At 41.3% G+C, this 24,040-nt stretch overlaps 1 protein-coding gene across 1 annotated transcript in view; it reads left to right on the top strand.

Annotated features, from left to right (window-relative positions):
* PKP4 (plakophilin 4) overlaps nucleotides 1-24,040 on the top strand; it is a 244,646-nt gene that overhangs the window by 53,585 nt on the left and 167,021 nt on the right. The window contains 1 exon segment of the mRNA XM_067549418.1: nucleotides 6,311-6,444. Coding sequence (XP_067405519.1) covers nucleotides 6,316-6,444 — 129 coding nt within the window. The 5' untranslated portion in view covers nucleotides 6,311-6,315.

Below are 24,040 nucleotides of genomic sequence, written 5' to 3'. Positions count from 1 at the left end.
CCGCTGCCCCTACGGGATCTGCTAAGGGGAAAAAAGTTCTGGTAGCCTTGCGCACACCTATAGTGGAATGGACATGAGCAACACATCTCGAAGAACATCAGTTACTGGTAAGTAACCTTGTTTTTTGCATTGTCAGGGTTAGGCAAGTTCATGTAAGTAGTAAATTCTCCTTTCAGATTTGAAATTTCATCTTCAGTGGCTAATGATTGAAACACGCTGGCATAATGGTCATAGTCTGCTTCAAAAATTCACCTTGTGGAAGGGGTGCAACACCTGGATGACATTCCAAAAAGTATCTTTGGCACCAAACACTTCTGCGTTCAGATTACAAGTCGCTATCATCTCCCATTTCTCGCTGAGCATTGTGTTGATGGTTTTGAACTCTTTGGTTTTCTCGTGTTGTGGGGTCAGAAGGATTTTCAGAAATAGCTGGGTTTTCGCACCACATGTTTCTGCTGAGATTTTGGTTGTCAGATCCAGTAAACATCTGTATTGGCAAATGTGGTAGCAGTAGTTGGAGAACTCCAGTGTTTTGTGTGTGTCACACAATGATTCCCAGTTTTCAAAAATGAACATTACCTGTTGCGCAGAAACTGGTGGTCATTCTGGTTATTGCCAGTCTTCAGAGTTCCTGCTTTAGAATCAACAAATTTATGATGATCTAGGAGATGTATTAGCACAGTCCATGCGTTATTTACATGACAGGCAGCAAAGTACAAGCTCATCCACTAATGTGGCACAACCAGGCCCACTGATAGGGAGATAAAGGGGGCAATTGTCCAGGGGCCTGATGATTTTGAAAGGGCCCAGGCCATGAACAGTGGGTGAAGCTTCCCTTCGAGGAGGCTAGTGCCTCTTCTGTCCATGGCCCCACCCAAGATCCACCCCTGGCCCCGCTTGCTTCTGTGTCCCTCCTCCCCTCTCTGCTTGGCCCCCCTCATTCTCCTTCTCTCTTCCATACCCTCCCTTTCCTGCTTGGCCTCCCCGTCACTGCGTCCCTCCTCCCCGCTCAGCCCTCCCGCCATTGCTTGCCGCATGCATCCCTCTTTTCTTTGCCTGCTTGCCGCATCCCTCTTCCTTGCTCAGCCCCTCCTCCCCTGCTGTCACTTGGTGCCTGGGAGAAAGGGATGTGTGGAAGATGGGAGGGGGACTGAAGGGGAGGGACAAGGAGGTGAGATGGGGATGGGGCTGGGCCGGGGTGGAGTGTGGGCGGAGCTGTGGGTGGAAGAGATGGGACTGGAAACTAGCCTCCCCAAGGGGAAGCTTCACCTGCTGCCCATGGTTGTAAACCTCAGCCATCCCTTTCTAGGGGGGGTAAGGGCTGGGGGCCATTGACTGTTCTGCTCTGGGGCCCAGAATTGCTGTTGGCAGGCCTGCCAACCACAGGAGTAGGTAATCAGCAGTCGGCTCTGCATTCGTGTCGCTCTGTGTAAAACAAAGCCTTCAGCTTGTTTGCATGCTTGAAAATGTCCCCAAATCCAATGATGCAAGATTTCATGTCTTTCTTCTGTAGCAGTAGCTGCTGACAGTGCACCATTAAGCAGATGAGCAGAACACGCAATACATAGCAGGTCTAGTTTCTGATTGAGCTTAATCTCCCGTGCAAATTTAGCCATGTAGGAAGCAGTATCTGTATTCGTTGTGGTCACATTTTCCTAAATTAGTTAGTTGGTACATCTCAAACATGTCAGTTATTGCTATGTCAATAAAATGGGTGTCAACAGAGGGGATGAATGTCACATTAATGCAACAATGCAGGTTTATTCACTTTGAAATTAAGAAATGAAAACAAAAGGCCAAGAATCAGGATGGTCCAAAGCATCAGGAAATTTGTCAAAAAATCACACGAGACACCACATTTTCATCAACTTGTTCCATCAGTTTAGGTACTAAAGCATTGTCATTTTCTTTCAGATACTTAAGAGCCAGGTTGTCTGCATTAGGAATGGCTTTTGCTGCTGATCAGTATTGTTACACAGTCACCAATAGGCCCCTCTGCAATTAACAATGGTTGTCTGGCTAAACGAAGAACATGTACAAATTCATTGATGCAATCGTGCTGAGTCCTCTCTTTCATTAAAACCCTGGTGACAGCTCCTGATATTGACTGTTCATCCCAAAGCTCACTTTCTTCTTTAAGGTTCTTGTGTTACTTGCTTTCGACATGCTCCTTTGTTCTGTCAGCGTGAACTCTGACCTCAGTGCTGCAGTACTTGCAGCGCAATGCATCCTCTTTACTTTTCTTGAAAATTTCTAAGCACTGATTTTTCTTGTTGGTATTCAGGCACAGACTTGTGTTTTTGCCCCATGTTTATTTTTTTACCTTATCTTTATCTGTGGATGATTGATTATTTAAATTCAGCGCTGCAGTAAATGGACGCAAAGAAATAGGGGGGCAGCATCTTCTTGTGAGCCAATCACAGAGCAGTATTAACACTGTTTGATTTTTTTCTAGTCTCCATCGTGTATGTGTTCTGTGTTTTACTCAGTGAAACTGTTTCTGTCTCAGAGCTGCAGGACATAACAATCACATAAAGAATTAGTGTTTAACAAAAATAAGTACCCCAAAAATATTGAGTGGATTGATAAACAGGTGTAAATCAGTAAAAACTGAACTACTTTACTAAAAAAAAACCCTGAAAATGAGGAACACAATAAATATACAATATTGTTTAGGCAGTATGATCTGAGAGAGAGTCAACATGCTGCTAATACCCTAATCTGTATTATTTTACCTTTTGTGCTAGTGAGTCAGTTTGCATGATCTCATTTTCTGGCCAAAGCTTGCAGACTGTAAGATGGCTAGTGTTTGGATTGGAGTGCAGAATTAAATATGTTGTGGGGAAAAGGAATCATTAAACAATATTCTTGTTCTGTGGAGGTTTTATTTAATGTTGAAGATTGCCTTAGCCCCAGGTATAAAAGGTGGGCAATTAGGGCTCATTTTTAATGGTAATTAGAACCTGGAAGTACAAGTTTTTGCAGCAGTCAGGATTGGTATTCTTAATCTTTGTAAATGTGCATGGATAAATACATGAAAGAATTTCAATGATGCCTGTCCTTGTGACCTCCTCAAAGCTTTTCTATGAAATGTGCTTCTTGCAAAAGGTCAACGAAACCTGGCGTAGCCCACCTACTGCACAGAAATTATAGTAAGTTGACTGAGCATCAGTAACTCTTAAATTTAGCAAATTGGTTCTGAAGGCTAAGATCAAGTGTAGTTAGTACCAGTCAAGGTGCAAATGAAGACTTCTTTTGTATATGTGTAGAGAGAGAGATGCATCTTTTTCTGTTTGGTCTAGACTTCTGCTGCTTGTTTTGGTAAATTGCCTTAGCTGCTAATTTTGTACTTTGCTTTTCTTTACATTTTAAAGTGCCTAGATGACTGTGGACATATGGCAGCAAAACTATTATTAAAATCACACAGTCTGCATGTGTTTGTATAATCTTCAGTTATTCCTTTAACCCACAGATATAGGGTGACCCAACTAAGTACTTCGATTTGAAAGATTGCCAGAGGAGAGGAGGGAAGCTAGGATTCACACAATCTCTTAGTTTGGTCAAGCATGTCCCAGTCAATGTGTAGTTAATCACTGGCAGATAGACTTTAGTAAAACATCAAATATTATGATATCCACAGTACAAGAGAAGAGTTAGTAACAGTGTATCATTAATGATTAATTCAAAGACTATCTATATTAGCACTTACACTGGCAAAATTTTTATCACTTGGGTGTGTTTTTTTCCCCACACCTCTGAACAACAAAAGTTTTGCCAATGTAAGTGCTAGCGTAGACAAGGCCTTAGAGACCCGGGTCCTGGAAACAAGTCATTACATGTGAATCTCAGGTTGCCATTGTCTAAAAAAATAGGTTTCTAGTCCTTAAGGTCACAGTGGAAAGCTTAAATATATGACCAGATTTCACCCCAAATGTCAAAAGCCAGAAGGCAATAGAAAGAACCTAAAATTTGACTAAAAATATGATTTTTTTTTTTTTTTTTTGGATTTGGATTTGACTTATGACTTTTTAACATTTGACGTTGGCAGTGAAGCAGCATGTTGCTTACAGTCTCATGATACTAGTGGGAACTGAAAACTTATAGTGGCATTACTTTTTTTTTTCTGTGCAGCTACTTTCAGCATAAAAACATTTAGTATGATAAAAATAGTGTAACAACAAATGTTTTTCTTTAACTGGATTACTAAACGCTTCAGTCTGTACTAATTCACTTCAAGCAGTGATCCCTTTGTACGAATATAATACTGAAATAAAATGTAGTTAATACATGTAACATGCTTTCCCCCAGCCATCCCATCTTCATTTCAACTTCTGATGTCATTTCAATTTAGCTGTTACTTTATCCATTGCTGTAAATGCAGTTAATGTCTGTTATTACTTTAAAACCACCCAGAGTAGTGTCAGTTTCTACATGACTTTACTTAAAGCACTTCTAGAACTTTAACTTCTGTGGAAGTTGCTACATACAATATTAAAAACCATCATATACTAATGTTTCTAGCTTTTTTAACCTTTCTAAATTTGCAAAGATAAGCAAAGTATTTTATTTCACCAAAAGCAGATCAGTATCCTATAAAAAAGTTTAACAGGCGTTGCTTTTACATTCCTATTTTCCACATCTTTCTCCTCTAGTTTCTCTTAATTCTTTTAATTTCTTTAAGGTTCTTTGGAATAGCACAGAATCCAGCTCACGCATCTTTGAAAGGTCATCTCAGACAAGACACTTCTGCCCTACAGTTGGCCATTGTGTATAGGGAATGCATAACATTTAAGATGATGTCTCTAGGAATAGTTACTTAAAAGTAAAAAATGTTTTTTTTAAACTGCAAATTCTACAAGAATTACAAAGGGAATGAAAAAAGCACATTCAGGATTGGTATCAGCCCAGTTAATTTTAACATTTCTTAAAAGTTAATTTACAAATTAACTAAATCACTCCTCTAAATTAAAAAAAAAAAAAAAAAATTGGGGGCGGGGGAGAGAGGTTATATAGCAAAAGCACACTTCTTGTACTCGTCTTCCATTTCTTATCCCTTATTTACACACTCTTACATGGACAATCCTTTTTCCTCTAAGTAAGAGTTAAATGTTGCATCAGCATATAATTGACAGGCAGGAGAGAGATGATGTGATTAAAAACTGACCAGGAATTCAGGAGTCGTGTTCTGTGCCTGGCACTGCTACACATTTGCTATGAAGCCCAGTTTTGTCCTCTGTAAAGATGAAGATATTTATCTACCTTTTTACACAGTGGCTGTTGAGGTTTAATTCATCAAATATTTGTAAAGCATTCTGAGAGCTTAGACTGGAAGGAGCTGTAGAAGAGCAAAGTATTAATACAACTATGGTAATACATAAAGCCTTGTTGGCTCTGGAAAAGTGTTCAAGTTAATTCTCATTTTTATTTTGTTTTCCTTGTTTGTGAAAGACAAGGGGAGCATCATATGCAGATGGTATAAAAATATGAACTGATCATTTTAGAACATTTACTTATAACAGTTGATCTGTTGCATGATATGAATTAAACTACTAATTTTGTCTCCTGTACATGCACCATTTTATGATGTGTTACTGGATACTTACTTTGGTACTGTACATATTGATTAACATTTTTAACTGGAAAAAATAATTCTTATTCCTTTATAAACCCCACCCCCCACCCCCACCCCAGCCTGTTAGACCATGAGGCTTAGAATTTTTTAGTTGTAATTCCAGCTATGCCACACTCTGATTGTGTACAGGACTTAGGCAATTTATCTAATCTATCTCAGTTTCCCCTTCTTGCAAAATGGAGATAGTGCACCTTAGTTATTTGTTAATAATTAAAGAGCCCTTTGTGTAGTGCTTTGTTGTTGTAAAATACTCTTGGTACATGCTGCTTTTTTATTATTATTCCGTGTTGAAAAGTGCTAGAGTGTTTAAATTTATAATGCTCCTATACTTTTTTATATTAACTTCACCTGTTCAACATGTATTTCCTGAAAAGCCAATGCAAGCAATTTTCATCTCTACTTGGTCCCCTAAAGCAGCATTTTAAAGACAATTTTTAAAGCTCTTTGAACATTTTCTCTGTGACCTAACATCATTCCAGTTTAAAAGAGGTAGAGAAGCACAGTGCTATTAGCAATTCATGCAGATAATCAAAATGTGAATGTTTCTCTAGGTTTTTCATGTTCAACTTTTGTCAATAAGTCTGAAAAAGTCAAAGTAAAGTCTGCGCCGGAAGACTTTCATGTACCTAAACATCACGAGCTGAAAATATTAACTAGTTAAATTTTGTCTGCTTGTAGGCAATATGCCGGCTCCTGAGCAGACACCATTGGTGGAGAAGGGGCTGCAGCAGACCACCCAAGAAACCTCCACAGGCCCAGGCATGGAACCAGAGACCACTGCCACTACCATTCTAGCTTCTGTAAAAGAGCAGGTATTTTTATTTTCTTCTGTCAGTTCAGAAGTATAGTATACTTTTCAGAATTAAGCATGTTCTCCTCTGTTTATTATGTTTCCTTGAACCATTCCAACTCAAGAATTTCAAAGAGGTTTTTTCTTTCCTGAATACTTCTTGGGGAATTCTGTGCCATTGTGAATGTGCAGAATTCATGTTCCCAGCAGATTTTCCTCCCACCCCCTACATAGTATAATACATTCTGCTGGAGAGGCACTGCAGTTGCACCTTTCGCCCACCAGGGGCTGCTGTGGTACCAGAAGAGAGGACATCTGGCTCATGGGCTGGAGTAACCAGCCACAGAGGAGAGACTAGAGGCTGATTTTCTCACAGTGACATGCCTACGGGGCCAGGTGAGGGGGGGGGGGACTGGTATATGAGGGGGATGGACAGAGTGGGGCACATGGGGCTGCTGGGGGGTTCATATAAACTGGGGTTCAAAAGGGGTAGTGAGGTGGTAACAAACTGAATATAACATGCACCTTTGACCAGATCAGTATTTTGACTAATTCATCTTTGCCAGAACTATCTTCAAAAGCTACCATTAAAAATGAACAAAACCAACTGGTCATCTGACTCCCCCCAAGCCTTTGCACTGTTTCTGAGGGGTGCAGGAAATAAATTTCTGTATTGTAAAGTTTGGTATTAATATGCCAAATAAGGAATCTGTTTGTCAAAAAACATTTCCTGAATCTTTTCGTTATTATAGACATACTTGCTGACACGTATTTTTAAATAAATTACCAAAATAATTTAAACTGGCATGATTATTTTGTGTTATTTTGACAAATAAAATATGCCAAATTTTAAAATATTGTGCGCAGAAATTTTAAATTTTTTTGGCACAGAATTCCCCCAGGAGTAAACACTATATTTTGGAATGACTGAAATGTAAACCTCAACAAGATGTGTCAGAATCTGAACAGGCAGGACAGATGTTCATTTATCATTGCGAGCAAGAGATATAACAGTATTGTAATCTGTACCCATTGTGTGCATACCCTGACATCATTTTATAAATCAGACTTGAATGTGGATTTGATGCAAAAAAGCTAACAGGAAACTTAAGAACCATATGTGTTCTGCAGGTAGTTGTGCAGGGATGTTTCAGTAATCTGCAGACAACAGATTTGGTGAGACTTCTTGTGAGTGTCTTGCATGTTAACTTTGATTTTTTGAGAGGCTGTTTCTAACTGGTTGAGCTAGAGATTTACTTTGAAATTCATAGTTTAGATAGATATTAGAAATGTGAATGCTATTTCTCCTTTAAACTTCTCAAATTTATCATCATGCATTGTTCTTGTTAAGGTTTTGTTTACACTTGTATAGAAGTCAAGGTTTCCTTAATATAATATTTTCACTTGGTTTAAATCAAATTCAGGATAAGTTTGAATTGGCATTTTGAAGAAAACAATTAAAAAAAAACAAAACAAAAAAACCTTGTAACTGAAATACAGAGCTGAAACAACAGGCACATAAATAAAGCAGCAATTGGTTACAGAAACTGATACCTGGAAGGCAGACAGCTCTCTATCATGGATTAATATATACAACCTAGAAATTTCTCTTTTCCAAAATAAATAGATTTCTGATAGCTTTATGAAAATATTTTTATATTAAAAATCAGTATGCAATTCAATTTGAGAACTTTGAATCCAAATAATTATCATAACAGTTGTCATAGTTTGTCCCAAGTTGATATTGATTCTTTGCTGTTAGGGTGCTAGGGATAAGATGCAAAATCCAAGATTACTGTTCTAGAAATCTATGCACTGCCAATTGGAATACCTATGCAGACTATTTTGAAATTATGATGCCAGAGCAGTTTTAACTCTGAATTTCTTTGGTTTGGTTGACTTATGTCTCTACAATGTTTCCTGCCATCCCTCCTCTACCCCTCACCTCCCAATTGTTGTGAAATTTCTCTTGACAATGCATTTAATTTATTTTCTTGTTTTTATTTGGAGACAGACGTGGTGTGTATTCCCATCAAAGATTGCTTTAGGACTTCATCTAATGTGACTTCATATGAGATGCATGTATCATACTACTCAATTGGTTTTGAAAGAGGGAGGGGAGAAGGAAAAAGACAAAAAAAAAATTATGGAAATGATGACACAAACTGGATATAAGCCTTGTAGCAGCTTTCAAGAAACTGGCTGATTTAAAGCAAGCTTTGTTTAACTGTGAAGTTTTTCCTTTTGTTGTGACACAAGAAGGCCTTTCACTTTATATTTCCAGCATATATTCCTAGTCTGTGCAGAATAAGTTTTGACTCACAAATTTATTTAAATGAAACAGAAAAATGTCCATTAAATCTGTACTGAAGTTAAGTGACAAACAAATAAGAGGGGTAGGATGGTATATGTTTGTGTTATAGTATTTTCCACCTCTAAACTGATTGTTCAAATCAAACCCAGAATAGTAGGAACCTGAAGTTAACTGTGTCATTTAATGGCTATCTAGTGATCTGTGTGTAATGCAAAGGTGATCTCAGTCCAATTCTGAGTGGACAGATACCATCTTACAAATCCTCAACCAGCAAAAATTAAAATAACACCATAGTTTGCAGTTTGCCTGTTTTGTCTTAACCCTAGTGCTATTTTAATAAATATTTTGCTAGAAAAAAAGCAGAAGACATAGGGACATGGAAAATAAATTACATTTTCATCCTTGAGATGATCCTAGTCATATTTGATGGCCATTGACGGAGTCCTGTGGGGAAGTTTGTACTGCTGCTGTCTGTGCCTGTTCTATGAATAAACAGACTAATTTTTAGAGCTGCCAGACCTATCTCTACCGTTCAGGAGGACATAATTAACTTAAAAAAATTAAAGCAGGAAAAATGATATATTTGAAGCTGCTACTGCATTATTTAACTTGCCCATTAATTATACTTGGGTACGGGTACACAGAAGTATAAATCCTGCCTCAACAGTGCTGGCATTGAAGATGGTCTAGAAACTGGAAATTCTGGAACCATCTGGAAGGCACATGAGTCAAAGCTGGAGATCAATGAATGAAAATAGCCATTTTGGAGAGGTAGTGGCTGAGTTGTTAAGGTTCTCAATTATAATCCTGAAGGTTGTGGGTTCAAGTCTCACTTGCCATCACACTGAAACACCATCTCTGATCAACCCATTTAGACTAGATTAAATTATATTATTTCCTGAAAAATACTCTGTGATTTGATGTGGAGGATTTTTGGCTTTTTAGTTGTTTTAAGCCTCATGTTACCAAATCCTTGATGGGTCACAAGATATTGGATGATCAACTGATCGCTGTTAGAGGACTCAGTATTACCATTTAGGAGCTCACGTCACTAACTGGGGGAAAGCATTTTGCATTTGAAGAGGAGGGAAAAAGAAACCTATTTCTGTGACCAGTTGTTTTTGTTCATTTTTAATGGTAGCTTTTGAAGATAATCCATTTTCCCAGACTCACTAATCAGAATACTAATCTAGTCAAAGGTGCATGTTAAATTCAGTTTGTTATACCATTCTATGCATATCACTGTAACATATAGTGGGTGGGGATCTATGTCTGATGAAATGGCAGACTTATCCCAAAATTTCAAGAAAATATAGATATTTGTTTCAGTTGTGTGTTATGTCCTGTACACATTGGTTTGCTCTGGGACCAGTTCGGTAAAGTGTTGAGAACCCTCTCTGTGTCTAGTTCTAAATTAACTGAAGCTACTCAAGTAAAAGTTTTGGTTTCCTCATGTACAGTTCAATGAAAACACATGCTCACTGGTGATCAGATGTATTTTAAAATAGATAAAGAATGGGATCAAAAATAGCTGACAATGTTATGATGTTATATAAATCAGTGATAACCGTTGTTTGGATACTGTGCTCGGTTCTGGATGCCTCTTCTGAAGAAGGCAAAAAAAGAAAAAGAAATACATAGGCAATGAAAATGATTAGAGCTAGGGAAAGACTTCAGTTTGAAGGAGTGCCTATTGAATATGGAAGAAAGCAGGCAACGTAAACACTAACTTTCATTTAATGTAAATCAGTTCTGAAGAACAGGAAAGAATTCTGAAAAAGGAGGCAAACTCAATCAGCCATCATATAGCTTTTTGTATAGCAATGAAAGATTGATTTTTATGTGCTGGGTTTATAAGGCTAGGCAGGTCTTGACAGATTATGGTCACTTTGTATTCCCATTCATTGGGTTTATCATGTATTACCCTAGTGGGGTTTGGTTTGGTTTGGTTTGGTTTGTTCTATTCATATGGAAGACTGTAGATTGAACAGTAGTTTTCTCATTGTAAGATGTGTGTACTATGTTAAATCTATAAAGTTTTGTATGATCCTCTTCTGTGTTTGGGTACACTAGAATAAGATTATATTGTGTATTTTTATATTTTACTTTTTAGTGACACACATATGAGGGTTTTCCATGCACAGCTAAACTTAACTACTGTTTCATAGGATATTTATTGCCTCAGTTATCATTAAGATTTTGTCAGTGCTTTCTTTTAAATCCCTATTTTTGGACCTTGATACAAATTCAATCTGCCATAAATTGCATACCAGTTATTTATCTGGAAACTTATTTGTTACTCCCTCAAAATTTCATGAATTGTTTCTGCTTTGTAATCTTTAGATAAAAGAAAAACAATTGAAAAACAACTAAATCTATTTTGTGGCTTCAGATGTTTTTGTTCTGGTTTAAGTGGAAAAATTTGTTATCCTTGTTCTTTGGTCTATCTTTCCCTTTTGTAGAATAAAGAATTCTGAATTCTGTCCTCCATTATACAGGTGCAATGCCCACTAACTTAAATGAAAATTGCACCAATTTAATTGAGAATACAACTGGAGCCATTCTCTGTTCTCAAACAAACATCATTTGATGTAAAATTAAAGTTTAACGTAATTAATATACCCTTATGAAAATACAGTGCAACAACAAAAATAGTTTAAAAAAAAAAAAAAAACCCAAAACCTGGAGATGAATATTTAGGTAAATTACCTTAACTGATCATTTCATGTTAGTTAGAACATTGGATTTAACAATGTCATTGTAGGAAGCCGCTGTGGCCTCCCACGGAGCCAGAGCCTGAGGAAGGACCCCAGTGCTCTGATTGGCTCAACTCGCGCCCTGCCCCGGAATCTGCCCGGCAACAAGGAACACGGGCCACGATAGGACCATCCAGCCAGGCCAATTGGCAGCCGCAGGGCGTAGCCCCAACAGAAAGGAGAAGTACAAAAGCCTGGCCCCTGAGCTCAGTAGGGCCCAGACTGTTGCCAGAGGCAGACGTGCTGCCCCGCCAGCCGAGGCCTAGGCTAGAGCCTAACCGCCGCCGACGAACCCCGGCCCCACCTGGGCCCGGGGATTGGATAGGGCCCTCGAAAAGCTGGACTAGGCAACCCGGCCAGGACGACTGGGCCGAGTTACCCTGACCCCGAGCCCGGGACCGTGCTCGAGAACCGCCAGACTGGGCCGAGACCCCAGACCAGCCCGAGTGGCGGGCACCCCCGGAGGCCGGGCCGGATTTGGAGGAACTGCCGGCCGCCGAGCCCCTTCCTGCAGCAGGGCTGGACTTGGAGGAGTTGCCCGAGGCTGAGCTGCTCCCAACATATATCGACCTGGAGGAGCTGCCCCCAGAAGAGGAGCTTCCTGCCTTACCCCCGGTCGATCAGGAAGGACTGACGGTGCTACCCCAGGTGGACTATTCTCGCGGCACGGAGGAGGCAGGTACTGGGGTCAGTGGGGAGGAAGTAGCCCAGGGACAGCCACGGCCTGTGGCTGAAGCCACACTCCAGTCGGTGTGTTGCGGCGGGAGCCCCGCCGACACAGTGGCAGCCGCTTCTGCCACTGCTAGGGCCCTGGGCTGGGACGCAGTGGAGACGGGTGGGCCTGCGTCCCCCTCCCCTTCCCCCTGTTCCTAGCCACCCCAGGAGAATTGCTCTCCTGACCCCGCTCGGCCTGAAGCCGTTGCCGCCTCTGCTCACCCTGCCTAGGGGTTGGAGCAACGGACTCCTGTTCGCTCGCCCTGCCTGAGGGCTTGAGCGATCCGCCTCTGCTCACCCTGCCTAGGGGTTGGAGCAATGGACTCCTGTTCGCTCGCCCTGCCCGAGGGCCTGAGCGACCTGCCTCTGCTCACCCCTGCCTAGGGGTTGGGGCAACTGACCTTTTGTGCGCTCGCCCCGACTGAGGGCCTGAGCGAGTAACTGCTACTCACCCTGCCTAAGGGTGGACTATTCGGACTACTCACTTGCCAAGTGCGAGCTATTCCCTGTCTGTAGGAAGCCGCTGTGGCCTCCCACGGAGCCAACACTCCTACAGTCATATGAAAAAACATTAAGAGGTGCACAGTTGGAAAGATACAGTGCCAATGACCTTAGAAAGTCACTTGTAAGTGTTTTGCTTTGCAGAGATCTTAAACTCTTGTGCAACAAAGACCTTGTTTCTGCAGAGTTTTGAAGCTCTATTGGCCAGTTATTCTGCACCCACCACCTAATGTCTTCCTGATTGACAATATGTCTTCCATAGAAAACTTTATATTCTAGATACACTAATACCCTTGTTAATTCTGTTCCTTTGTACCAAAAGCTCCTTGCTGGGTTCATTCTCTACCTTTTATGAACTTCCCAAGATCCACAGATGGGCTCATCTCTTAAATATTTCTGAGGTGAGCAGGAGAAGAGTCCTACTGCTGTGCATATTAGGAGGCACACTGTTTAGGAAGGTGTCTGCCTTATGGAGCTTCTAAGCTCTGCAGTGATCTTGCTTAAGAAGAATTTACAGCTCTGCAAAGCAGCATAACCTGTTTTACTAATCTCCTACTTCCTCTCTACAGTAATCTGAACTCTGTGTATTGTGTGGATTCCCTCTGATATCTCTTTCCACTCAGCTTCCTAAGAACTCAGTTTGACTCCAGATTTTGTCACTCAGGTATCTTTGTGGCATACAGCAACTCTACGCAGACTCAAATGTAGGGGGTGGATGCAGGGTGTATATCAGATCCAAAGTTACAATGAAATTCTCTCTTTTATTTACACTTCTCATGTTTGTGATGTGCACTCTCACCTCTTGTGAGCGCCTCCTGTCAGCTGGGTGCAATCCTGCACTCTTCCCTTTCTCTGCTCTCAGCGTCCCCTGTTGGCTATTAGGCGTATCTTCAGTGACTCAGTCCTCCAGCTAAGTCGCTCCATTAATGGGTAAATGGATGGACAAATAGCCTGCGGGGTGGAAGGTCCAACAGGGACAGGGCTCGCCCCTGTGCCCTTGTTTAATGTCCTTAGCCCTGTCTCTGGGCTCAGTTCTCAGCCCCTTCTGGGCTAGCTTTAAGTCCATGCCTGCCCTGGTATAGAGCAGGACTTTCTTCCTGGAGACTCTTTTGCTTTTATCAGTTCTTATTGACCCTGCTCTCCAGCCAAGTCATTCCTTCAAGTTCAGTTCCCTTCCAGAGTAACAAGTTGAACAGATGGTTGGCCCTCTGCACAGTCTTCGGCCCCCTCCCTGAACCCTTTAAATTCCAGCCCCGTGCTTGTGCTTCTAAACTAAACGTCCCCTTGAGGCTTTGGCCTCTTTGCCAGTAGGGGGGACTCAGGCCGCCCACTACTCCGGGTCCCATCCCAGGGACCTTACACACAGCAGCCACATACTGCTCTGTTTATTTGGTTGCTGTTGCTATGCTCTGGGCCTTTTGACCTGTAGCCCGTTCTCTTCACCCTAACTTCAGAGCTGAAATTCTTAAATCCTCTCCCTTCTTGCTGCATGCAAGTACCTCCAGAATCTTCCTTAGGCTCAAAGTACAAACCAGGGAGTGCAAACTCACCTCTTCTGGCACAGCCCAGCGGCATGTTTTCATTGCATGTACTCTATTGTTCCCAATTTTTGGTGCTTGGCTATTAGTTGGGCAATAGGCACTAATGATTAGCTCTATTTTCCTTTATACTAAATCAGTGGTGTTTATGGACAAGGGAGGTATCAGTGGAAATGGACTTCTCACCAGTGACTCCCATTCAGTATTGTCTGTCGTGTCCTCTGTCACAGTCTCCTTAATCTGCATACTTGGCCATAGAGCACAAGTATCAGTCTGAATCAGAGTTGATATTCAGAAAAAATCCATCCAGGATCTCCTACCTTGGTGGTGTCTCCACCGAAAAGTTGCAATATCGCAGAGTACATACTGTGTCCCTACGCCATACCATCTCCTTCTCTCTCTTTAATGACTAGTCAGGTCCCACCTCCCTTCCTTGTGGTCAGGTTCAGGGCCAGATTAATGCAGGAGCTTTAGGGACAGCAGCCCCAGGACCTTAGGCTAAGAGGGGCCTGGTGTTGGCAGGGTCGTCCCTTGTGGGGGGGATGGGGGTTGACTTGGGATGACCGTTCCGGGCCCCGCACTTTGAGGGACCCTGCTAATGAGGTATGGGGAGAGGGGCCCGGGAGGGGGGGCTGGCCTGGGGGGGCTGTGGGCTGGGCTCTTGGAGGAGGCAGCTGCACCGACCCCAGCCTTCCAGCGGCTGAGAGCTCCCACTACCGAGGGGAGCAAGCTCCTCCCGTCCCCTCCGCCCCCATGCTGAGCACAGAGAGGGAGCCACGGGGACTCCGCCTGGCTGTGCAGGGGCCAGTCAGCCAAAGGTGGGGCTCCGGGGCAGAGCCCGTCATGCCTGGCCCCTCCCACTGCTGGGCAGCTCAGGGGCATCTGCCCCTGTCACTCCTGCTCCCTGGGACCTTGCTTCACCCACCGTCCCCACAGTGGGGGGTGGAATGGAGTGAGGGAGAGTGGGAAACAGCTGCAGACACTCCCCCCAGGGCGCTGCTACCAATGCAGGGGGCCCTAGTTTGCCCTGCGCTTCCACATCCCCAAGAGCCCAAGCCCAGTAGATTTGCCCCAGGCCCCATGCCACCCTAGGGACGGCTCTGGTCGCCGATCCCACTTGCGGCACATGGGGCAGCTGGTTGCAGAACCTTCTCTACCTAGAGCCACGGCAGGCAGCTGCAGCCATTCGTCCAGCTCAGAGCTGAGACTCTGGGTGGGAGTGGCCTTGGGTGCCTGGCCTGGCACCTGCCTTAGGATTCTCTGTCCATCTAGGAATAAGAATAAGAACTGGCACAGTCAAACTGTTAGTTTTATGTTGTGCCCAAGATCCAGGACGTTCTAGCATTATAAATTTTCTTCTCCAATATTATAAATTCCCTTTTCCACTACTGTGGTCCAGATAAATGTGCTTTTTTTAACAATCTTGTCCATTCCCTCACTTTACTTTTGTTTTGTTTTAAATTTTTAATTAAATGCATAAGAAGTTTAGTACCCTGTATGCTGCACACAATTGCTTGAGAAACATTTTTATTTAGTGAAATAATTACAGTACTTACAGATATATTAATTCATTTTAAAATTTGCACAATGAAGTGCATAAAAATACTGATCCCTCCACCTTTTTTTATAAATGGCTTGACCAAATCCATTTGTTAGCGAGTTAATTTTAAGATTTAATTCCTTAATGTCTGCAGAATTCTATAGTGACACCCCAACTTCATTGCCATCCAATATGATTGCCACTGTTTCCCTTTTGGTTCTACAATTTTTTTGTCCTTCAAATATGCCTCCCAATGGATTTTGACATAATTGAATGTGTGACCTGATATTGCCGCTGAACTATTTTTTTTTAATAGGGGGCTGGGCAGATTTCAGGCAATCTGTATGTTGTAAAATCTAAAGTGAGTGGCAAGTGTATTTATTCCACATCTTCTACCATTGTTTCATGGGGTGTATAAAAAAACAAAACAAAACCATTGACTGCTCCTGGAGTGGTCACTGGACATAGAGTAGGAGCATAATTTTTGAAGGAGTCTATGGAACATAGGGTGTTGCGTATCATTTGTTGTTTGCCACCGAAACAGCTAGGTTTTATTTACCATTGTGCCCACTATTCATCCTGGGCCTACTGAAGTACAATTATTTTGCCTTAGAAAACCCCCAGACTTATTTATATGCCATAAATTTCAAAATGTTGTTTACTAGTGTCTTCCTGGAATGTATTGTAGACTTCTAAATGATACAGCCCCTTCCCCAGTTGTTCAGTTGGCCCACAGCTACCATTTAAACCCTTTGTAATTCTTCAACTCCAACATATGCCACCCCAGTGTTTGAATGAGACATATTTTCTAAAAAGTTTGATTTGATTTTGTTTGGCCCCCAAATAATGGTGTGTAGATCCCTTTTCCATCCGTTCTCACTGTACAGATAGAGTCTGGCATACTTCTGCAGTGGTTTTAGGACAGGAGAATCACCGATTATAATGCGTTTGAACCTTGGGACCATTTCCACGCCCTCCACATCAGGACACACAATGTTGTAAGCTTCCACTTTTTATGGTTGCAAATTCTGCAGGCCACATCAAGCCAGCCTACATATATTAATGTCTCTCTAGAAATTGCTGATCCTTAAAACTTTCAATGACAAAATTTTGATATCAGATATTGTATGCACCAATATTTCATGTAAAATGTTACTTGTAGTCTTCTCACAAATTTGTATTAATTTATTCCTTGGCAAAAATGCTAATAATTTTTATCTATTAATATTATTTAACTGTTTAAACTAGTCTGTGCAAGAGATTTTGGTTAGTATTTCATATCCCTAAGTTCTAAGCATTTAAACAAAGCCATTTCTAAAAATCATTTTAATCCTGTGATCACCAAAATGACTGAGCTACTGAATAATTTACTTCAAACTTTACTGAAAATTATATCTTTGAGAGAGGGTTGTAGATTGATAAACATTTATTTTCATAATTAAGAGAATTTAAACCTTGCTTTATATGAAAAACAGAACTGAACCTTAACTGTAGAATAATTAGGGAAGCCTCTATAACTGAAGAACTTTTATAAAAGATTTCTTATCATTGTTTATATTGTGGTTGGTGAAGATAAGCATTATTTTGTTTATTTCAATTGTGGGTCAATTGTTTGTTTGTGGACTTGTTAATATCACCTTAATATTTCCATTAAACCCTGAAAGATGTGCAATGTTACTTCAGTAATTAATGGGGTTACCTGAAATCGCCTTATTCTTGAAGGGTGAGTTTCTAAGTGTATAATTTTAATTGCTTTAATTTAGAGTTTTGGTCCAGAAGATACTATGGGGAAGGGAAAGTAAGGAGTTAGGCATTGTGGAATATAGGGTACTGGAGTAGGGGAGAGAGCAAGCTTTCCTACAGAGCTCCTAAACTTTGCAGCATGCTGCTGAGCAGAGAAAGGAAAGGCAGGCTCCTAAGCTTGGAAGGTGTCCTGAGAGCCAAGGGCTGGGAAGCCTTATTTCTTTCACCAAATCCTCTTTTTGAGGATTTTTGCTTCAAGTAGTCAGTCAGAGCCTATAAATCCTCTGTGTAAAAGCAAATTCTATGGTAATGCTGTAACTCCTTCAATTCAGAAGGCACTGGGTTTGAGTCCTGAGACAGTGACTTTGCTAAGGCGTGGGTTTTTTTGTTTGTTTTTTGTTTTTATTAAATAAATTCAGATGGCCCCCTTTGAGCTTCCAAAGTTTGGTGAGGCTTCCCAGGGATAGCCAAGGTTGTGACGCTTGTCACTACCACCTGTCTTTTACCATGAGGAAGCCTTCTCTTTGCCTGCTGGGGGTCAACTGAAGCATTCCCCTCTAGGTGTACACGTGCCCCACTGTTTCTCTACAAGTTAGCAGTAGGCACATTCCAACATCTGAGCCCTCTGGGCATCTTATTCCACTGGACATTTGCAGTATTCACAGATTCGCTGCTCCCAAAGAAACAGTACACCCTAGCTTATCAATTTCACCTCAGATCACCACACTGCTAACACGCAGCACTTAGAAATGTTTGCAGTGAAAACAAGTACAAATTAAATTAACACAATATAAGATTCTTCAACATATTTAAGATTGGTCTATTTTTTTTAGTGTCACAAGACCTGATAAATTCTGATACTGATTGAGGTGCTATTGTTATGTCTGACCATGCTTCTGTACATATGTCTTTTAGGCTGCAAGGGTATGCAACCCCAACAAAGATGTCTCTGCTGTTTGATACATCATTTGTTAACTCTATCCAGCAGGAATTAGAATTTAAAAACAAACAAACAAATGCCTCCAGTGATTCAAGACTTCCCACTGGATGGCAGCTGATGGAAAGTCTTCCTCAGAGGCTGTATCATCTATTATGCCCCACTCAAAATAGCAGAACTGACTCAGGTTATAAACGAAAAGAAGGCTAGGAAGACTCCAGGCGCAGATGGATTCCCTATTGGATTTTACAAAAAGTTCTCTGAAACTTTAACACCTAGATTTTTGAATATGTTCAATGAGGCCAAGAATGAGCAAACTCTCTTACCTGCTGTAGGAGAAGTTGCATTTCAGTTATTCTTAAATCTGGGAAAGACCTTGTGCTATGTAGTACTTGCAGGCCATTTTTTTAATTGATTGTGATGCTAGGATTTTAGCTAAACTATTACTATACGATTGGACAAAGTTCTTTCACATGTTAAACACATAAATTGAGTAGTCTTCCTTCATAATAGACATGACTCAGATAATTTGCATCAACTGATTGATATTATTGCCGCTTTAAGAGATTCTAAAGAACCTTTAGCTGTCACCACTTTAGATGTTGAAAAGGCCTTTGACTACATAGCCTGGAACTATCTTTTTCATATGGTAGCTAAATTCGGATATGATAACCAATTTATCGCTTGGGTTAAGATTTTATACTCTAATGCAACTTCAGGATTAGAGACCGGGGCTAACCCCTTTTTCTCTTCTGTTTGATTTAGTTCTAGAACCTTTAGCCACTGCCATTTGGGCAAATCAATGTATGGTATCCAGGTGGACCAAGCAGCACAAAATTATGCTCTGTGCAAATGATGCTCTTGTATTCATATCCAAGTTCAAGGCTACCATTCCTAATCATCTAACCACTATTAATAAGTCTGGACACCTCTCAGTATATAAAATTAATTAGGGTATGTAAAAAATCTTAAACATTAACAAGTATGCCCACAAAGGCCTTTTCTCAGATTGGGACTTTCACTAGCAATCCTCTTACATGAAATATTTAGGAATACTGATTCCTGATAATACTCAGGAGATCCCTAAGATAAATGTAGAACCAGTTATGGCCCCAGTGGCTAACAATGTGGGGTGATGGAGTTTAACTCAGTTTGTGGGGTAAAATTAGTATACTAAAAATGAATATCCTTCCCATAATTTTGTATGTTGGGAGGGGTTTCCCTGTTTCTATTCCTCAGACTTATTTTAAGAAACTCAACAGTAATTTTAGAGCGTTCCTTTTGGGCACAGGTAAGAAACCTAGACTGCATCTGAACAAATTACAGTTCCCCCGATCTCTGGATTACGTTTTCCCAACCTGGAAAATGATCATTTCTACTTTTTGTTAAGCCAGACATCGTTGTGGCTGTTAGATATGGCCACACACACCCCATCTTTGGTTCAGATTGAAAGAGAATTGGTATATCCTCTCCCCCTTTCAGGCATTGTAGGATTGAATTATTATAGATTTGATGGCTCCAGAGCTCCCACAATAACAGCTGTGAAGAAAGCTTGGTCACAGTTGGCAAGAAAGTTGTGCTTCCATCCATTCTTCCATGTAGAGGTGGTCCTATGGAGCAATCCTATCCTTTAAAGGTGACAAAAATTTGTTCTGAAGGGACTGGATGGAGAGAGCAGTTATGACTGTCAGTTAATTGACAATGATAATTTTAAACTATTTGTAGATCTTCAGCAAAAATTTGGCTTGCCCTGCTCCAGAGCATGGAAATATCTCCAATTCAAGTATTTACTTATGAATGTATTTGGACCAGATGCACAGGAAACACCAGAATCTCCAGGACGTTTTATATTTTTGAAGAAACTTAGATTCACTCAGCCAGCAATATTCTTTTTTGACTTTCTGGCCCAAAAATCTCTGCAAAGACCAATAATTTGAAAGTTGCTTGGAATAGTTGTGTAGCCAAATCTCTCTCTCCAACCCAATAGAATACAATTGTTAATGTTAAAAAGCAGCTATAGACCTGAGACAACTGCTAATTCACCAAAAGACACTTTTTTTTCCAAATATAGTGGCCTCCACATAGGCTAATAGTAATGGGCCTCAAATTCTGGCCGTTATTGAAAATGTAACTCCTTTGGTCCTATATTGGTTGGTATGTTTTGAGAGTTTCCCTCTATGAAGAATTTCTGGTAAGAGGTGGGTCAAAGGACCAATTTGATATTGGATGCGAAGTTGGAGCTCCCACTTAAATTTCATACTTGGATATATTCCTCATATCTGGAGGTTACCTGGTGACAAGGTGGTGTCGTTCCAACATACAGTTTTAGTTGCTAAAAAATTAACTTTGCAAAACTGGAAAAGTCAATCCCCACACAAAATTGATGCCTGGCTGAGTGATATGCCTGTTGTTGCAGATAATGAACAACCAGTGTTCTGCAGAAGGGGAATGCCCAAAAAATTCAAAGCAATTTTGGCTAACTTATTAGAGGTCTCTGATTAATGTAGACCCTAAAGATAGATATGTTGCTTCACCTTCCCTTCCTTTGTCTGCACCCCCTTTACTTATTTTGTGTATTGTGATGAATCTGGTATTTTGGGGGAAAATATAAATATAAAAAACCCACAAAGTATAAGGATTCATGTGATAGCAAGTAGGAATATTGGAAACAAATGTTTACATATAACATAAAATCATAACCCACATTTTAGAATCTAGACTTACTTAATTAGATACTTTCTTGTCTTATAGAGAAATGTTCACTCAAAGTCCTTCCAACTGTTTACAGCCAGGGTTGAAAGACCCCAAGTGCCTGTTTGCATCCCTAAATATATCAGAACAATTCATTGTCCTTATTCATAAACAAGATGAATTGGTTGTTTTTCCTGTCTACTTCTTCCTTGTAGGTTTCACAGTTTCTTAATCAACATCTGGATCAGTGTGCAAATAGGTACACATTAGGATACACAATGATCAGACAGGGAAGTAAGTGCCTGTCACCCCACCTGCCTGAAAGGAACCTGTCTGAGACAGGTCCACTTCCTGTTTACCTGTCTTAGAACTTTATTTTCAGTATAGATGCATAACTCCTTAGATTTCACAATGACTATGATGACCAATGGGCTACTGGCTCTTGGTAGAGGCCTCAGATGCCAAACTTCATATATTATGCTTTATGCAATTATGAATTATTATGCATATATCTGACCCAGGGAGATTCCTGTAAAACTCTGCCATTTGGCACCAAGAGATTTCAGGGTCACAAACGCTGTCTTCCTGCTGCAGTATTCACTCATGCTCATAACTTACTATTCTTTTCAAGGCACCCTTATGTAATAAAGTCTCTACGCCATTATTGAAGTGGAAGCAGCAGCCTTCTGAAAATAGGGAACATTTTGAAATTGTCTCTGGTCTCTCCTGCTTCTCCCACCTCAGCAATTCAGATGGGTCATATGAAAACTTAATTTTTTAAAGAAGAATTCATAATAGCCCTATCATGGGGCTTAAACTAAACCTTCATTCTGGTATCTTAAGGATGTCCTAGCATAGCTCTAGTAGATTACAAAGAGGATTTAAGGGCCTTTATTGAGTATTAGAAAAAAGATGTGTAAAATTCTCTTAAAGCAAAGCCCCTCCCACCCATCCCCCTTCATCTCAACTGTTCTGTGAAATTTAAGAGACTCTACAGGGTTTGTTCCTTTTAACCCTGTGGAATTTTAGAACTAGCAGAATAATTTCTTGCCCTGTAATGTTTAGGAGCTCCAAGATCTGTCCTTCTCTAGCTTCTTTCTGTAGATGGCAAAAAACATGCAAGAACCCCCATGAAACCTTAGGGCAGGGGTGTCAAACATCCGGCCCATGGGCCGGATATGGCCCACCACCATTTTGATCTGGCCCCTGGTGGCAGCGCGCAGCGTTGTACTCTCTGGTGGTGTCATACGCCTCCGCGAGATCTGGCGGCGGCCAGGGTACAGCGCCGCAAGATGTCATGGCGTCATGTACTGCCACAAGATCTGTGTACTCTGGCGGCAACGCGTGGAGCGCTGTGTGAACAAGACACAGCACTCCAAAAGGCAGGAGAGGAACAGTGTGGTCTTGGGGCATCGCGCAGTACTATAATTCTTAATCATTGATCAATTCTTTTAATCGTAAAATAATAGTGGTTGTAGAAATGAATTTACTGCAGTTTTTATATCTCTGATATCTAGCAAATAAAATATAATAATACATAAAAATGGTTGTGCCTAGTATTTTGATTTTATGGTATGTATGGTCAACTTGAAGTACATTTAATTCAAATCTGGCCCGCCATAGCAAATGAGTTTGACACCCCTGCCTTAGGGACTCCAAGAATTTCTGCAAGGACAACATTTCTCTTACTGTGAAACTAGTAAGGTATAAAGCCTACACCCCAATGACCCCATCCCCCCACATCTGGACCATGCTGATCAGCTCCCCTGGTCTCCCACCCCACTGAGCTCTAACCAGCTGCACTCCAACCTGCACTCCAGTAAGCCCTACTCCCCCCTCCCCCCCGCTGAGTCTACCACACCTAGACTCCCCTGCTGAGCCCCAACCACCTTCACCTAGAGACCCCTCACAGAGTCCCACACCCCTGCCCCCGAATCCCCCAATGAGGCCCCTATGTGTCAAGATCCCCCCTGAATCTATATCGAGCTGCTCGCATCCAGATTGTCCCCCACAAAACCCTCTTACCCCACACCTGGATCCCTACACACTAAGCCCCTCCATACTGGGCTCCTGCCAGGCTGAGCCTGCCTACTCCAGCTTTGTTCATTGTTGGGGTAGCTGTGTTGAGGGGTGGAAAAATATAGTTGGAGCAAGCTGAAGACATTTTCACTGTGATCTGAGAAGAAGTGTGTGTGTACCTTGAGGAAATCAAGTAGGCTTTGTTTTAGCACTGAGTTAGTTCTGTAGGCTGTGTTAGCAGCAGTGAACAGGGCACTGCTTGGCCCGTTGGCATACTTGTCTGTGGCTTCTGGGGCTAAGTGAGAGGGGTATCATAAAAAATCCTCTGAGCAAGAGTGAAGTGGTAGTAACATTTAGCACGTCTGGGTGGGTTATGTGGCATAGGCTCAGTGTTTGTATAGGCCCGGTTTAGGAAACTTCTCTTTGCTACACATGACCTAAACCAGTGTTGCCTTAGCAAAAAGAATGTTAGACTTTGTCCTACAGTGCTCATGTGCTATGTTCTCAAACTGTTCTGTAATGTCTGTTAAGATAGTATGTGTGTTATTGGTATATGGAGGCACTGCTCAAAAACAGCCATTAAAATTTCATTGTGGGGATGAGTACCTTTAACTCTACAAAAGGAGCCTCTTCAGAATGTATGCATAAAACAACTAATGCACGATACAGATTCTCTGAAAGCTGCCAAAGGCTCAAGTGTATAGTACATGGGTGTTGCTGAAGTTCGATGGCCACAGCAGAGGGATCGTATCTCAGGAACCCCTTGCTCATATGACTCCAAATTTGAACTGCTAACCCTATCCTGCACCCCCAGAAGGCACAGCAAATTTTGAGCCAAACTGAACCAGATGTTGATCTTAGAGCA

The sequence above is a fragment of the Emydura macquarii genome, unplaced genomic scaffold (assembly GCF_026122565.2).
Source record: "Emydura macquarii macquarii isolate MOO-44397 ecotype Brisbane River unplaced genomic scaffold, CSIRO-AGI_Emac_v2 contig_1253, whole genome shotgun sequence".
Classification (NCBI taxonomy): Eukaryota; Metazoa; Chordata; order Testudines; family Chelidae; genus Emydura; species Emydura macquarii.
The sequence above is the reverse complement of the archived record's forward strand: the minus strand, read 5'-3'. Positions and strand labels throughout refer to the sequence as shown.